Source organism: Camarhynchus parvulus, chromosome 1 (genome assembly GCF_901933205.1).
Source record: "Camarhynchus parvulus chromosome 1, STF_HiC, whole genome shotgun sequence".
NCBI lineage: Eukaryota > Metazoa > Chordata > Aves > Passeriformes > Thraupidae > Camarhynchus > Camarhynchus parvulus.
In genome coordinates, this window is record NC_044571.1 from 16,938,602 (window position 1) to 16,956,275 (window position 17,674).

A 17,674-nucleotide genomic window follows, 5' to 3' on the forward strand; every position below is an offset into this window, starting at 1 on the left:
ACCTCTTTCCAGGCCCTCCCACAGTACATTAATCCCAATGTGGTGTGATGAATTTGCTGAGAATTTTGATTTTGCCAAATACTGTTCAATTTTTTCAGCTGTTGTAGTTTAGGAAAACTAAGACCAAGCAAGACCAAGACTCTGTTCAAAATGAGCACTTGCAACATGAGATGTTAGAGTTACTGTCATACTGCATGTCAGGGCAAGACCAAAAGCCCATTTGGGTAAAACAGAAATAACCCCCACTAATGACAAATGGACCTTTTTTTTTTTTGCCAAACAGGTTCCTAACATCCAGTGCCAGCTGTCCAATTAAGAGCATATTGAGCAATATCCTATTACCCTCACTCTCCAGGTCCAAGTTTGTCCATTTATGAGCCACTTTACACAACTACTCATAAAAAGCTAATGGAGATTCTCTGTCTCCCTGCTTTACCACCTACAACTTTGTAAGACTCCTAGGTTTTTCCACTCCATGATGAATTCCATATGAAGTCAACACTTTTACTCCTTTTAATCCAACATCTCCATTCAAATCCCATTCAAGATCTTCTTTAGGGAGAGGTTTATCAGGATTTGATATTCCTGCTCCCCCAGTTTTCTGATCCAGCCCCTCAACTTTTCTCCTACTCAGTGCTTCTTTTGCTTTTCTAGAACTACTCTTTTTTTTTCTTCATAAATAAAGAAATTTCTAACCAAACTTATATATCTCCCCAGCTGGGGTTATGTGTCTTCATCACAGATTTAACAATACTGTGCATATCATTTGGATTGCTACAATGAGATGCAACATCCTGTCAACTCACAGTCAGTAAACAGTTCATGCACATAGATGGCTTTCCCAGCAGTCCCACAATTTTTCTTAAAGGAGCCTGAATCACTGATTTACTCCACCCTCTTGTTCCACACCACAAATTTTTTCACTGTTTTTATTTGTTTTCTCAGTTACTGAATATCTGGTTCAGTATCTGGTTTGGTTTTGAAGTCCATTAATACACATTTTTTCCTAACATCCCAATCATTCTTTGAAGAGAAAAATAAATCTCTCTATGGTATTTCATCCCATTTCCAACAAGCACAGCAGGTCTGAGTTCAAGGATGTGCTCAAGCACCTTTAGTCTCAACTTCTGCACTGAAGCACTTACATACAGTCAGATGTGAGACAGCCACATGTGACAGAGCAGTCACATTCAAGTGACTTTTTCTGAGCTTGTTTAAGCATTTAGTGTTCTATGTATTTGTGCACATTTTTTGCATATTTGCAATTTAGTAACACAGCAAGAAAAATTAAAACTCTGCAGAAACTAAAAAGCTTTGGCTAGCAGCAGAAAAACAGCACACAAGGCAGTTCAGCCGTCCTGAATATATGTCCTAAGAACAGAGGATTTCAATCCTCAATCACCATGCTTATAGCTGATCCTCTCTTACTAGCTGGCTTTGACAAGACTGTAAGCAGACAGCTTCTGATTATACTTCATTATCCAAGCAAAAAAATCCCAAGCACAGCCTTCTAACTAGCACCAAAAATAAAAAGTTGAAGGTGAATTAACAATATGGCTACACACCAGTAGGTGACAATCAACCCAAGATGTAATCCATTTATATACAGTGTTTTCTGGCACAGGTTTCCCTTTTCTTTCAAACACCCAAATTCAGCAGGTGTCATTTCTAGCACACAACAGTCCTGAAGTCCTTCCATCACACACCAACCAACCACAGCCAAGCACATGGATGCCAATAAAAGAATTCACTCACCCACAGCCGAGAGCTGAGCTACTACTGCTGTTTCTGCAGTGCCTCCCTCCATGTGAATGTGCAGTGCCTCCCTCCATCTGAAATCACTGTGCAGGTTGCAAGAGCACAGAACTGCTGAGGATGTTCCCTGCAATGGGATGGTCCCAGCTCTCCTGCCACAACGACCCTGGGGCTGGGCTGGAGGCAGCCACCTCCCTGACAAGGCAGCAGGGCTGGGCAGATAGGCAAAACTTCCAGCACCTTATGACCAGAGATCATGGGGCCCTAGCATGGTATTCATGTAGGGTCTATAGCTTACAGATTCCTTCTGGTAAATCTGTCTGATCTGAGCTGTACTTGCAGCACAACACCAATTAAAAAAAAAAAAATCCAAACCAGTTCTGATGCCTGGTATCTAACACCAGAATAACATATGCCTTTTCCTGAAACTGGAGTGAAAGCAGTACCTGGATCTTGGTCTGGCTCTGAGTGCATTAGGTTCTTGAGCAGCTGGAATAGAAAAGAAAAAAGAACTGCTAAAACATCATATTTTAAATAAATGTCTTTAGCTTCAGAATCAGTGTCATTAAACATGTGAGTGCTGCAAATGTGGATGTGAGAGTATACTCATCTCACATGAGCAACGGGGATTGATTTTCACTTCTCCTTCCCCGTTGTTTTTGTAGTGTGAGAATATCCTAAGAATTCAAAAGCCAACATGTAGTGAGAGCTTCACCTTTTCAATTTGGTTACCAGAATACAGGAAGAGGAATAGGTTTGGTAGCTCTGACCTGTAGTCATGGATGTAAGTTGTGATACAGCAATGTAAGGAACAACATAAACTTTTTATAGAAAACTTCTTGCTCTTAGTCCAGAACTCTTAATCTACTACTTGTCTGCTTCCAAAAGCACAAAAATGTATGTCCTTCCTAAATACTTCAACTAATTAGTATAAATGTACATCACCCATTACAAAATACTAACATGTCATGTTGAGACTGTTTTGACCTTGGGAACAAAAGGTATATGAATAAAAGAAAGCTTTTAAGTCTAAATGTTGATCAAACATATTTCCATTAATGTAAAAAAGGGTTTTTGTTATTTGGATGAATTCCAAATATCCTGCCACATGCAGGTTTTATGTGATAGGAAAACAACAGTGCTGAATTATCATCTCTAGGTAATTCCTTGAGGCTGTTCCTTGCTTTACATTGTCTTTTCTATTACTCTCCTTACTAGAATCAGATAATTTTGAGAAAACATATCTGCACAATTGCTTTCAAATTCATCCCACTGAGATATCCTTAAGGTATTACAGCAGCATCAATGATCCCAGTGCACATACAAAGTGAATCCTTGTGTTTTTCTCAGTCTACTAATCAAGGTACAACACTCAAGAGAAAATAAAAAAAATAATTGTCAGAATTTCTAGCTCCCTTCAGATATATGCCTACTTTCAAGTCAGGCATTTATCACCAGCTACTACAGAGCATTTATCATCAGCTACCACAGAGCACTACCTGAGAATACAATGGATCCTCCAAACCACAGAGCAGGAGGTGCCTGTGGCAGCAGCTGGCAAATACTGAGCTTTTAATGGCTTGCACTGTACTACTGCACAGACCATCCATAGGAGGCTTTAGGCTCACAGAAGACAAGTAGCAGCATATGGCACATGTACAGCCACACAACAGCTCTTCATAAAAGAAACTGCTTTTAGGATCATGCAGAGCTAGTTGGTGTTTTGGATAGAATAAACCCCACTGCAGCTGGCAGTGACCACTTAAAAACCAAGTTCCAGTAGATTGTCATCACCAAACTGGTTCATAGTCATTCCAGATTTCTCTGCAACAAACTCTTCCTAGCAACTAAAGAAGGGCGAGGGAATTAATATTAAAATATGCAGTGGTGATAATCCTCCTCCCTCTCTCTGTGTCAAACTCCCAGCGAATACAACTTCAGACACTGCTTCCCTACAGCCATATGACCCAATTTTCCAATGCTGAAATTGCTGATTATTAAATTACAGGCACAATTATTAAATATGCCACTTAGAAATAGGAAGTATAAATCCTTTCTAAGCTAGACCATGCTTAAGACTCTTCAAATTTTCCTTCTCTTATGGAGACTGTAATTCTATTCTGGAAAGCCTTTCAAATAAAAAACCCGCAGGTAAAACTGACATTCAGACTCTCCAAGGACATCCTGTTGAGGTAAACAGGAAAGCACATAAGGAAGAGAGAATTCCAAAATGACTACTAATAAAAAATGATAGCAATAGAATGCCACTGCCAAGGATTTTCTTTTTAAGCTTTTGAAAAAGTAGGTAATTCAAGGCTACAATTACAGAATACCCAGACTTAGCTTTCCTTTCAAAAGAAGTAGCATAATACAAAAAATACTATGAAGCAGGTAGTTTATTATTAGGACATACAAATAATTGTGGCAGGATTTCCAAGAAACATGCAGCTATTTTGGCACATTCAGTGTGTACACACTTCATGTCTGAGGTGCAGATTTATACACATACATGACAAAATAATTCAAGATGATACAGAACTATTTATCCAGTTCACATGTGTTCCATATTTTTACTGCTATGGTTACAGAAGCCTAACTTTCATGAAATGGATAAGTTAAACCTGTTGAGTAAATTATTTACATTGATTATTCAAAAGTTTGCACAATTCCTGGAGTAGCAGAGCCTGATGGAATGAGCAGCTTGGTCTACAGTAATTACAGAAGTTCCTGGTTTGGGTGTTGAGCTGCTCCTGCAGTCCTCTTGCAAGACAACTTCATTTTAACATTTTGAAGGACACTGATTTGATAACTTTTAACTGTAGCCTAACATCTTACACTCAACAGCTGCCTCCTTGTTTTACAGGCTTAAGATGAGGTAGAAAAATTGTGTTGAAAAAGGTGAAAGACTAAAAAAAAAACAAAGCATTCCCCATGAGTCAACATCAACAACTCATCTCTTATTGGTCATCCAAGGAGAAAAGTATGATTTAAATGCTTGGAAATTTGGCCCTCAATCCTTTAAAAGCCTAAGGTCAACAATGATCCTCACTTAGGAGTCTAAATAAACTGGCTAGATATTCAGAATGCTGAGCATATAAAGTTCGTACTGATTTCAAATTTCCAGACCTTCTGATGGAGAAGAAAACTTTCACAGACTATCATCTTTCCTGAGTTTACATAAACAGCCTAAATGAATAACCAAAGAAGCAAAGAATTTCTCCCACATCATCCCAAATGAGTTTCCATGCTGGAGGTTAATGATTACAACGACCTTTCAGAATGGTGACTGATTCTGAAACAACCACTCAATTACTGTGCTGCATCTACTTGACTGGAGATAAACATTTTTACTTTTCACACCAGTTGTAGCATGCAACCTGAGAATGTGCTGGCTCAAATCCTCAATGAGCAACACAGCAAGAGTGGAATCCTGCAGGGACAGGAGCTACGATGATGGAGTGAAATTCTGCCACTGTGCCCCTTGGTATACAAACACAGCAACACTGCTGGAGAGCACAGCAGCATGGGGAAGACTCCCTGACCAGGAGATGAAAGACACAGGGGAAGGAGATGTGCAGGTGACAGTAAGTTTTTTCCTAAATGTACTCAAGACAGAATTGCTGAACTGAAAGTAAAACTCCCCTGTGTTCCTGGGCAAAACCAGGGGAAGGAGAACAGAACAGAAAGTCATGCAACCACCTTCTCCTTTCCCTGAGAGGGATGTGCAAAAGTGTGTGTGTGTGTGTGTGTGTGTGTGTGTGTGTGTGTGTGTGTGTGTGTGTGTGTGTTAAATGAGAAGCAGCAATCTTTTGAGAATAGAAGCTGAAGATAGCAAATCTGGCAGCTTCCAAGTGTTTGGGAAGAAGCCAGGAAAAAAAGATTTGGGAAATGAGGCATGCAGCTGTTGAGCAGCCATGAATAAATCGAGCTATAAGACAAAACTGCTGTGACAGACATGTGGGGTCCATTTTCTTAATCAAGGATATCTTCATGAGAAAAAACATCCATGCAAAAGGAAGAGAAAGCAAGATTTTAGCTTGACTGGGACCAGGGAGGGCTTACAAACATTCTTACCACTGTAGAAAGAGATTAACAAAGAGGAAGGCAAGTGAGGTCTGATGAACTGAACTGAATGCATGGGAAGTTTCTGGAGCAAATAAGTAATTTTGACATATGCTGTTCCAAAAATAACATTTTCCAGAATGACAGGAACAAGGAGTGTACTTTGGAGCTAGAGAGAGAAAAATCAGGAGTGGCTTCAACAAAGAAACAAGCCCTGAATCAAAAGATTGCAGCAGTGTCTTAAGTGCCTCAAGTGTTTCCAAAGGCTCACTGTCCTGTAACTCCTTGACACAAAATAGGAAAGCTGAGCTTTCACAAAGAAACAGGGAAAACAAAGAAATTTCAGAATAGTTACCAAAACATTACATAGTTATTCTACACTTCAGATGAATTTTTACCAAGAGGTACAATATTCATGCTCTTGCATCTTATTTGTAGCACAGAAGAGCTTCAGAATCTTTAAAACAGTTTAAAACATTTTCCACACAGGAAGAACCCATACACTAACAATGAGGGAAAGAAAGCAAGAAAACCTTTTCACAACCTGAAAAGGTAATTAATATTTATCTTACAAATAGTAATCATTATAAGGTAAAAGCTAATATCAGTAGGAAAGTAGTACAAGAGCAAAAAGTTCTTTCAAAAATTAATCAAGTTACACTAATTTAGGCTTACTGTGATATAGAAATACTTGGTCAAAATTCTCATGCAAGTAACACATGGCAATTTTTTCCTTACCTGCTTTCACAGTCAAGTGCTGAAATTCCTTTGGTATAGTTTTGAGAGTAGTGCTTACTTTAACAGCTTATGGAAAAAAAAAGAAAATATAATTAATTCAAGTATGTGTGAGGAAAACTTAGAAGTATCAGGTCTGAGAAAGGAACACCTAAACTGGTATTAGACATCTTATAATGCCAAACATACTTGAAAAGTAGCCAAATACCCTCAGAAAACTGAAGTACTCAAACAAGTAACAATTTCCAAGAGCACAGCAGTCAAGACCAGAAAGAAAGACCTATTCTCAAGATCCCAAATAATCTCAAATTCTGAGAATTTGTGGAGTTGAGTGCTTATTCCCCTTCCACATTCCCCTTCGTATCCTTTCTAAAGGAGTTTTTAATGATGAACTGTGACACTTAGTGTTAAATGAGCACTTGGAATGAAATCTCTCCTGCTCTAGGACGAGCCTGCTTTAGCAAGGAGGTTGAATCTGATGTCCCTTCCAACCTGACCTGCTCTATGATCTGCCTTTATCTACCAAAACATGTGGGAAAAGTTTTGGGTCTTGTAACCCAGTTCAGTTTACATTATCTTCCAAATTTAACTACATAATAACCAAAGTGAATTTAATTTATTTGGATACTTTTGAAAATGCAGGAAAATTTGCTTCTACTGCCCTGAACTGCAGGTTCTTGACTTCTGGAGGGATCCCGTCAGTTAGTAGAGTGATCTGTTCACATGTTTGTCAGAATAGTAATAAGAGGAAGAACAAAAGTATTTGTTCTTTGGCTGAAAAGGTAGCAGTCTGTGTCATAAATACAGCATATATCTTCAGCCCTGACGGAGGACCGCATGTCTCAAAACAGGTTCCCAGGCTGACTTAACATGTCAGCTACAAAAATCACAGCACAACTTTGCCATCTGAACAGGGAAAAATATTCCCTTACTAAGAAGTAAATCTTCCCTAGATAATTCACAGCAATAACCTTCAAGGTTCAAGTCCTTCTCTGGTTCATTGTACATTTTACAACAAAACAAACCTTGTCAACAAAACACCGATTTCTTGGAATATGCTGACGTGTCAAAATGTTTTACAAACGCATGTCAACCCTTGACAAACTTTCTTTGAAAAGGGGACACTGGGAATCTGTCAAACTCCGTCACACCTGAGTGTGGCAGGTGAATCAGGAATGTGGACTACCTGGTCTCACAGCTCTGATGCAACCTTAACGTGTGGACATCTGGGAGGCCGAGATATTTTTTATTTTAATTCATACATAATCTGCACCTCTGAGAATCAGGCAACAGAATAACCACAACTATTTTCTTTCTACAACAGTGGCACAGCAAGTAAGAACAGGGAAAAGGGAATATAAAAGGGAATGAATGGGTGTGTGATGATCCAGTGCCAATTCTGGAAGCCATAAAGGCTACTGCAGTAAAAAAGAGAAAGATCACTTCAATTTCACATGACTTGCTGCTGATGGATGTCTATTGAAATGAATGAATCAATGAATTTTTTCAGTCCAATTTGACTAAAACTTTCATTTTGCAAGAAAATACAGGGATTATTTTTTTCAAATAGGAGTAAAAACTGATTTTGAAGTGTTGGTGTTTCTTGCAAAAATGGAAATGGAAAATTTGACACAGTGTAATCTTTACTCTTAAAAAATTCCTGATAACAATTAAAATTTTGTTTAAGTAGAAGCACAACGTTAATTGCCTTAGGGCTAGACATATTTTAGAAGGTGTATTTCATATCACTCACATATGATAGAACTAATTTTGAAGCAAACCCCTCCATTTATTTATCTTCATCTCAGCTGTGGTGAGCTGTCTCTTTAAATCTTTAGCAACACACAGCCAGCTTAGAAATTAAACACATCCAGCAAACATAGGGGCTTACTAAAAACACACAAAATTTAATCCCTAATGGAAAAAAGTTATTTATTTGAATACCTTGTTTGTCATCTTTCTTTCCATCCTGTAATAGGGCAGAGTTATCAGGTACCTTCTTCAGCTGCTGACTTCTAAAGATAGAAGACTTGTTAATTACACTGATTGTTACAGCTTGTACATTTGCACAGACAAATATTTAAGAATACAGATCAACACAAATAATGGTGACACTTGCTCTTGCACCACAATTTCTTTGTTAGATACAGAAGAATAGAAAACCTACAGAAAGACAATATAACTCTACTTTTCAAGGTACAGCAGTTCCACACCAGAAATTAGTTTAAGGAGCACTTCAGCAGTGAACAACTGAAGGAGGTAAGGACTTCACAACTGAAGGTATGTAAGGAGAGACTTCTCCCAACAGAGCCATATTAACACCTGTGTAAGGGTAGATGAAAGCTTCTCCAGTCTCCATGAGAAAAGTCTCTCTAACCAGAATTCCAGCTGTACTGCAGAGCCTTATGCTTTAAAGGCTCCTGGCTGATGTGGCTGATCCTTGAACTACTCTTTTCTTTCAAGTTGCAGTCACAGAGATGGGAAAAACAAATTTCATTAGCAAGTCTGTTGGAGGCCCATTCAAGCCTTTGATAGGAAATCAGGAAATTTCTCCCCAGTCTTATTCCTTGATTTTCTGTTATTTCAGCAGCAACTTATAGGCATTTTGTTCTTGGAGCTTCTGCTGGAACAAATTCTACCTCTATTATCTGTGAGAACAAGAATACTCTCTGCAACCAAATATTCAAGCAAATATCAGAAACCCTAAACTTCTATAAATATTAAGTGATGCTGGTTTTTTTCCCAGGGAGTATGGAAAAGGTTTGACCTGAAAATGTCCTGAAATAAATTTGGCCTAAACAAATGAATTGAGTAAACTAGATTTTGTAGACATTTTTATAAGACCACAAAAAACTCAACTCAGTTCAGAAAGGAAAACTCCACAGTAAAATCACTGAGATTTGTTTTACAAAGTTTCTGAGGTATGGAATACCCTAGTACTTCTGAGAGAGCAACACAGCAAAAATATGGCTTGAGGACTCTGAAAATGTATGAACAAAACATTTCACACCCATAGCTAGCCCTGATACTCAAGTGAAGAACATGAGACCACAGACCTAACTCAATGCATGCTTTAATTGATGGAATGACTTTCAGAGATTTCAATGAACTGCGAGCATGACATTTCTGAGGGAGCCCAGAGAAACCCCAGCCAATCATTTTATGTATGTTTTAACTTTAGGATTTTGGCAGTGAGAAAACTTGCAGAAAAGAACCAAAGGAGAGTGGGAGACAAAAAACTTGAGGAAAAAAACCAAACTGTGAAGACAAAACTTCCTTGGTAAACAGAAATCAGTCACCCGTGTCACTCCCAAGCATAATATCAGCAGCCTTGGTGTGTTTTTCAAGTTTAACAGAGCCTAGCATGCAGCTGACGTGTCTCCTGCCATTATTTTCTTTATGAATGCATTCAGGAACTGCTTCTATTTTATTGCAGTATTGTAATTCAGCAGTCACAGTAAAAACAGGCATCTGAAATGAAATTAAATAGCCTGAATGGATGATAAGTGGAAATTTAAAAAGACATGGAGGCAATGCATAACAGATTGCATTGATAATATAATATTGTTAATGTAGTGATCAAGTATCTAAAGTATAATTCCTCCACTAGCCAAGATAAAAAGGAAATTGCAACAGTGAATTGCTGCACTTCCCACTGAGGGAGATGAATGGAAGATGAATTACTGACTTTCCAAATGATATTCATTCAGTGTATTAATTCTGAATGTAAAAACATTAAGTTGAACAAAAAAAAATCAAGTCAAAATGATTCTCAAATCACTTTTGAGGAGATTTTGAAGTCCATTAATCTTGGACAATGTAAACTGAAGCTTTTAAATTATGTGTATGAAAGATACATAATCATATGTTTGTTTGCGTTTCAAATATAATTTAATCCTATATTATAGCTGTATCTTCTTTTATATTTTAGGTTTCAAGCTACTCAAAATAGGGTCATAAACAAGGGATTAGGTGACCCTGGTAAAGGACCTGCCCATGCTGCCAACATACCAGCACCCTGCACTACCAGATATGCAGAACTGCTTTCAAAGCCCAGCGTGGCTGCTGTGCTTTGGCCAAGCTGCTGTAGGATGAGCCACACCTCCCAGGGATACAACATATATTTTAACAGTTCCAGAAGATACACTGGGTGCTCAACCTGCTGGCTGCAGCATTGCTCAAAGTGAACACTGTACTCCATAGAAGCTTGGGAGATTCTGTTTGGTGGTACCACTACCAAGATGGATTTGATGAGGGAGCAGCTGGGTTCTGACCCAGGGACCCCCCAGAGCAAGGCACTGGGAGGAAATAGCTGGAGAACAGCCTTGCTGAGCTGCCATGACACACCATTATTTTTAAACTTGGAAGAGTGTCAGAAGGGCTGGTTCCTGCAGTCAGTCTGCCACTTGATTTACTACCTTAACACTAAACCTTTAAATCCCACAGCACTTATATTGAGAGTTGCAATATTCAGGCAAAACTCAGTGGCCATGATTTGCTCAGCTCTACAGGGTTTTCAAAAGTTTGGGATTTTAACCTCAGTGTTAAACTCTTCTCCTTCATTCAGTTTTGCTTGCAGCAGACTTCATGGCATCATACAACGATTGGGTTTGGAAGGGAGCTCTGGAGATCTAATCCAAAGCCCCTGTTCCATCCAAACAAACCTACTGTGTTCAGCTGTGGGCCTCTCACTGCAAGAAAAGACACTGGTGTGTGTTCAAAGGGCAATGGAGCTGGTGGAGGGTCCAGAGCACAGAAGGAGTGCCCAAGGGAGTTGGGGTTGTTTATCCTGGAGAAAAGGATGCTCAGGATGACTTTATCGCTCTGTACAACTATCTGAAAGAAGGCCGTGCTAAGCTAACAGTTGGAATTGAAGATCTTGGAAGTCTTTTCCAAACTAGATGATTTTATGATTCTAGATCTGTGCTGAAGCCTCATATTTTCAACCAATTCAGACTGAGCAGATACTTCACCTGAACACAGCCCATGTGCCCCATTGCCCCTCCTGCAGCCACCCTGCAGGACACCAGCAGGCAGAGCCTATTTCTCTGAAGATTCCAGCATCTCTCAAGTCCATCAGTGACTACTGTGAACTCTTATGTGGGAGTATCTCTTGAAAAGCCTGTCAGCCCTTTCCATACACAGAAAAAATAGCTGAGCTGGGGGTTTGAGACAGCTTAAGAGAAGCTTAGAGACTCCTAAAGTCCTCTCAGAGACCCACAGTCCTGCTGCTCACACAGCACAGTCTCATGAAGCCAGAGCAGCCCCTCCCCTCTGCAAGGTAAGAACCCAGCTTACACCTTCTCACCTCTGCCCGACTGAAGTCCCGAGTCTGCTGACTGCTTGGCAAGGGCTCAGAATAAGAGTCAAACAGTGCACAGTCACGCACAGGCTTCAAACAAGCTGCAGGGAAAAGAAAAAGAAAATAAAAAAGTAAAAAAAAAAACCAAACCAACAAAAAAACAGTCCATAGCCAAACACGGAGACACACTACGTCTTTGTTTAATACATAGTTTTTAGAAACCTGTTCTAGCATAATTTTGCTCTTAATTTCTACATCTCAGACCTAAACCATAAGACATGGATGACAAACACCATGAAGAAAAACTTTATATCTTGCATTTTAAGTAAGTCAGTGTCATGAAGGGATAGTTTGTATAATTTCTGTTGTAGAAATAATGGTGAAATTTGGAAGGAATGTTTTCTTCTCCCAATCTAGTATCAACGATCTTATAGTTTATATCTTATTCTCTTAGCAATGCTAAAGGTACTTACATTACCTTCAGCTGCAATTTTGACTTTTTGAGTATTGAAAAGTATAGTAGAATCTACAGTATACTCTAAAATTGAAGGCCAGCAAAAAGCAAAGCACTACTGTGGACGCCGTAGTACATACCACCTTCAACTAAACAACATTGAGAGCAGGGGGAAAAAAAAGGGAAAAAATCACATCTAACTTCTCAAAGGAATATTCACAACAAGCGAATTTCTGTCCCACAAACTCAGGTCCTTCTGCTAGTATAACTCTGGGATTAGCTCCTCTGAGATAAATCTGTCTTATGAGCTGGAAAACATCTTTTTTTTAAAGATCAATATATTAAAAGGCAGAACAACCACATTTCTAGTTTTTGACTAGCATTTATTTTATCTCAATAAATTAAGCTCTTGGAAATCTGTCTGAATTTACAGTACAGTAGGTTACACACAGGGCAAATAGCTTTTGAGATTTTGCAAATTAGTTTTAATAAAAAGCTTCCAAAAAGAAGGTGGTGGGTCAAATTGTCAATGGAGCTGTGCCAGGACAGCATTTGGACCAGTTGTGCTTGTAGTTTATGGTACAAGCTATAAAACTAGCAAGATTAATGCATTCTTAAATGCTTTTTTGCTACAAGTAATTTTATTTGAAGCTTTAACAGCACTCTTATCAGATGCAAATACTTCAATTGAACCAAATTATGCCTCATTCTGAAACTAATGCAGCAACCTAATGAAAAACTGTATTCTTCTTCGGAGTCCTAAGAAGCCAAAAAAATTGAAAAAAAGTCTAAATTTTACAGAAACCAAATTATAAAAACAAAAATACACAAGATTTCTCTTGAAAATTGCTTTTAACATTTTAGGTAACTGTATGAGGAACTTACATTCTTGTCAATACTTTTTATTTCAGAAGTAATACAACCAGGGCTCTACGCTTTTCTGTTATTCACGGTTTCAGAGTGTGTTGAGATGTTCTGCTTTTCATTAATGCAAGTCTTTCAAAAGACAGATTTATGAATCCTGACCAGATAGAAGAATGAGCACAAGATATTTTCAGACCCTCAGATTAACCAGAATTAGTTCATTAGCTGGGGTATTTAAAGGACCCACAAGAAATAATTAATCCTTTCACCTCTTCCATATAGATAGGCTTGAAATGCTTGGTCTCATATTGTTTCATGCAATAGCATGAAACAATAATCATCTAAGAAAATGGTAGAACTAAGTGCTGAAAGGAACAAATAGGGAAAAAGAGGACTCCCAGGGAACAACTGCAGCTTACCATTCTATTTCTCCCACTGACATAAGAATTCCCTGCTACTAGAGATAGTTATTTCCAAAAAGGTTCAATGTGAAGACACACCAAAAAGAATCTGCATGGATGAGTTTACAAGTCAATTCATCATGAGACCAGGCATGAAAGTAGTGGTGAACAAAGTGGTTGTCCTGGAGGGAAAAGGGTAGTTGTAGTTATGACAGGGGAACATAATCAGAGAGAGTAAAATGATGGAAGATTTGGAAGTGCATGTTTTCCAGAGGCTTATTGCTTTGGATATGAATATAGTGGATTACAGGGAACATGACTCCACCAGAAATTATTTCACAAATCTGATACAGGGTCAACATTTAATTTTCCTAACTGCAGCTTGATTTGTTCTTTTCCTGCCTTTTAATATATTCAGTGTCATCAAATTTAATGGAGATTTTATTAGGTCTTAAATATTATCCCTTAGCACTGTAATTATCATCTGTAATTAATCCTCCTTGCCCTCAAGAGTCATGCACATTTTTAGATGTAACAGTATATATTTCAACATTCATTTATAATTAAAAGAGACAAAACTGAAGAGAACAAATGAAAGGGCAGGTCTTTCACTGCACATTGTTATTGAAGTATGTTGCATTTTGGATTAATTAATCTTTGTGCTACACAAATTGTTGTAATCCTGTCATTAATGCAAACTACCCACAGAAGAACCTGTGGATTACATAAAACAAATTACAAAAAAAATCAACCTTTGATATAACCAGTATCTCCATCTAAAAAAATACACTAGCATAGTAAGTTCTAATGCAGTCCAGTAACATTTTTAACAAATCTTCAAGATATAGATACTTTAAGGAAAAATCATCAAATAATTAAAAGCTGTATCATGGATTCACAGAGAGAGATTTCAAAGATTATCTAGTTCCAACCTCCCTTACCATGGGCAGGGACACCTTCCACCAGACCAGGTTGCTCTAGGCCTTATCCAACCTGGCCTTGAACACTTTCAGGGATGGAGCAATCACAGCTGCTCTGGGCAACCTGTTCCAGTAACTCACTGCCCTCACAGTAAACAATCTCTTCCTAAAATCTAACATAAACCTGTCCTCTTTCAGTTTAAAGGCACTACTGGATTCTCTTCGCTTTACAGGCACTCAACTGCCTCTTCATCGGTCCTGACACCTGAAGCACAATGGAAAAAAGGGGCAGACATTAAGGGGCATGTAACTATTCCACTTTGCATCCCTATCTCTATGCTTTGATATACGACTTCTACAGCAATCACCTCATAAGCACAATTAAAAACACAGGCCTTAAATGCAGCTGGAGAATTATTACACAGCACAGAAGCCCATTCCAGGATGGAAGGTGAACCTGTCTTACAAACACGTTGGAGTTCTGAGATGGCTGTGTGGACATGACTTGCCCCAGGAGCTTTACCTGCTTGAAGGTACTCAGGCAGCAGTGTCTCTGGCAGTGTCTCAGGCAGCTGGTAGCCATTCTTCCTCGCAACCACAAGGTGGAAAGCAGCACAAAACTCCGGGAGTGTCAGCGCCCCATCACAATCCACATCACTCAGCTCCCTGTGGGTAAAACAGGCACACATTTTCCAAGGTGTTACCTCAGGGAAACACGTGTGCCATCACGTGGGAGACAAAAATGCAGCTCTGAGAAGGGATATTTTAACACAAGACAAGCATCTCTGTCATGTACACTAGATCCTGACTTGCACATTTGTCTCGGGGAAGATGAAGCAAGCTGATTTTCTAAAACTGACTTGCCACTTTATTCTTTTTCAGTAAAGTACATTTCTTTAATACACCATGCCATTGAATATGATGGTATGTGTATATCAGAATGTGAAATACGTAATCTACACTTACAGAATCTTAGAGGGGTTTGGTTTAGAAGAGACCTCAAAGATCATTCCAACTAATTCCATTAGATCAGTACAGATCTAATTCTAACTCCCCTGCCATGGGCAGGGAACCTTCCTCTAGACCAGGCTACACAAAGCCCCATCCAGCCTGGCCATGAACACTTCCAGGGATGGGAAGTCCACAACCTCTCTAGGCAATCTGTTCTAAGGCCTCATGACCCTTATAGTAAAGAAGTCCTCCCTAACATCTAATCTAAACCTGCCCTCTTTTAGCTTACAGCCATTTCCCCTTGTCCTATCACTACACTCCCTTGTGAATAGTCCCTCTCCAGCTCTCTTGTGGACCCTGCTAGGTACTGGAAAGCTGCTAGAAGATCTCCCAGACCCATTTCTTCAGGCTGAACAGCCCCAAGTCTCTCAGCCTGTTTTCATAGGAGAGGTGCTCCAGCTCTGTGATCAACTTAGTGGACCTTCTCTGGACTTGTTCCAACAGCTCCTTGTTTTTCTCATGCTGGGGAGCCCAGAGCTGGATGCAGCACTCCAGATGGGGTCCTTGCCAGAGCAGAGCAGAGGTGCAGAATCCTTCCCTTGCCCTGCTGGTCACACCTCTTTTGATGCAGCCCAGGATGTAGTTGGCTATCTGAGCAGCAATGAATTGCACATTGTTCCAAGGGTGGAATTAACCTTTCAATATTAGGAAGGACTTTGGCTAATGCATGCAGGATCTTAAAGCAGTTCAAGCAGAAAAAAGTTAAATATGGACTTTAGCAATGGTTACTGAGCACCATTGACGAACCTTTAAAAAAGAGCAAAATCAATGCTCTTGACAAGTTTAAATATTGTTGTTATCTTCTCACTAAGTGGTTCTCTCTAATTCTAGCACACTTCTCAAACACTAAAGTTAAACTTCAGAAATTCAAGAATTCAATTTTATAAATTAACCCTTTGCAAAAATTGAGTAATATTTTATCTTGGGCACATGGTCTAAAATAAACATACAATTCCTTACTCTTTGAAAGTAACAAACATTTCTCAAACTATTGAGGTTATAGTGACAAGGACTGAAATATCCCATCTGTTTAACACAGCAACACAACCTGATAAATCACATTGCCACAAAATTACAAGCATCTACTAGAAAGGCATACTTTTCTTGAAATTCTGCACAGAGAACAACTTGTGTCAGCAATAGAAATAAAATCTGATTTGCTAACATATTAGGTTAATCCATTCTTTTTAAGTAATCTTAAATTTAAATTCCAATATTCACTTCCCCCAGCACTATGTTTCTTCAGTTGTTTTTTTTTTTATTTTCACAACTGACAATCCGCTTTGAAAAGATTCCAGACATATACTTTGACCCTGACAGATGTTTAGGCTCTTGCAAGCTTTTCTTCTCATCTCTCTTCATAAAAGCATATATAAAAACAAAATCACTATCAGCATTTCTGATCCATGTTTAAAACTGTTTGTTCCTCCTATCAGACATGAAATTATGACAATAAATTACAAAGCACCATGTTGTTGATGAAAATATAATAGAATCCTTGTCAAATTTTATCATGAACAGTTCCATCCACAATTGTTTCGCAATAAGCTCATTAAAAGTAAGAGCACTGGTTCATTAGAAAAGCACTAATGAATTGTGTAGTTGTTTAATTAGTCCTCCTCTGACAGAACAGAGACAGAAACATAAAACCAACAACACATCTAAAACATTCCAGAGGTGCTTCTCCTCTGTGTCATTTCATGAAAAATGCCAGTTCTTTGATGCTGCTTACAATACACTTAAGAACAGCTCTCAGCTACATTGGGGTTCGAACCTTCCCAGTCCTGCTGAGTAGGTGAACATCTCTCCAGAAAACAAGTGTGTCAGGAAGACCAATGACCACCCTGCTGCTTGGGCCTCAAAGTGATTCTGGAGATAAGAGCAATAATTATAATTGAAGACACTTTTAAAATTTAACAAGAATTCTTGAATTAAGCGTCTTTTAAGAAAGCGTGATAGGCATCCCCAACAATATTACAGTACTCACCAGATGTGAGAGAGCTCTGGGATGGGCAGCTTTGATTTTGTGAAGAAATTCTTTGCTACAGAACCTGTTGGGAAAGCATGCCTCATCAACCACTGGGAATTAATTCTCCAAATTCTTCCCCTTTACCAGGTCTGCCATGCCAGAAGCAGACAGTTAATTTATATCCAAGAGATGCTCAGATTA

At 38.8% G+C, this 17,674-nt stretch overlaps 1 protein-coding gene across 1 annotated transcript in view; it reads right to left on the reverse strand.

Moving 5' to 3' along the window:
• REPS2 (RALBP1 associated Eps domain containing 2) overlaps positions 1–17,674 on the reverse strand; it is a 95,467-nt gene that overhangs the window by 33,674 nt on the left and 44,119 nt on the right. The window contains 7 exon segments of the mRNA XM_030943335.1: positions 2,202–2,244; positions 6,556–6,621; positions 8,497–8,548; positions 8,550–8,567; positions 11,861–11,955; positions 15,017–15,159; positions 17,492–17,555. Coding sequence (XP_030799195.1) covers positions 2,202–2,244; positions 6,556–6,621; positions 8,497–8,548; positions 8,550–8,567; positions 11,861–11,955; positions 15,017–15,159; positions 17,492–17,555 — 481 coding nt within the window.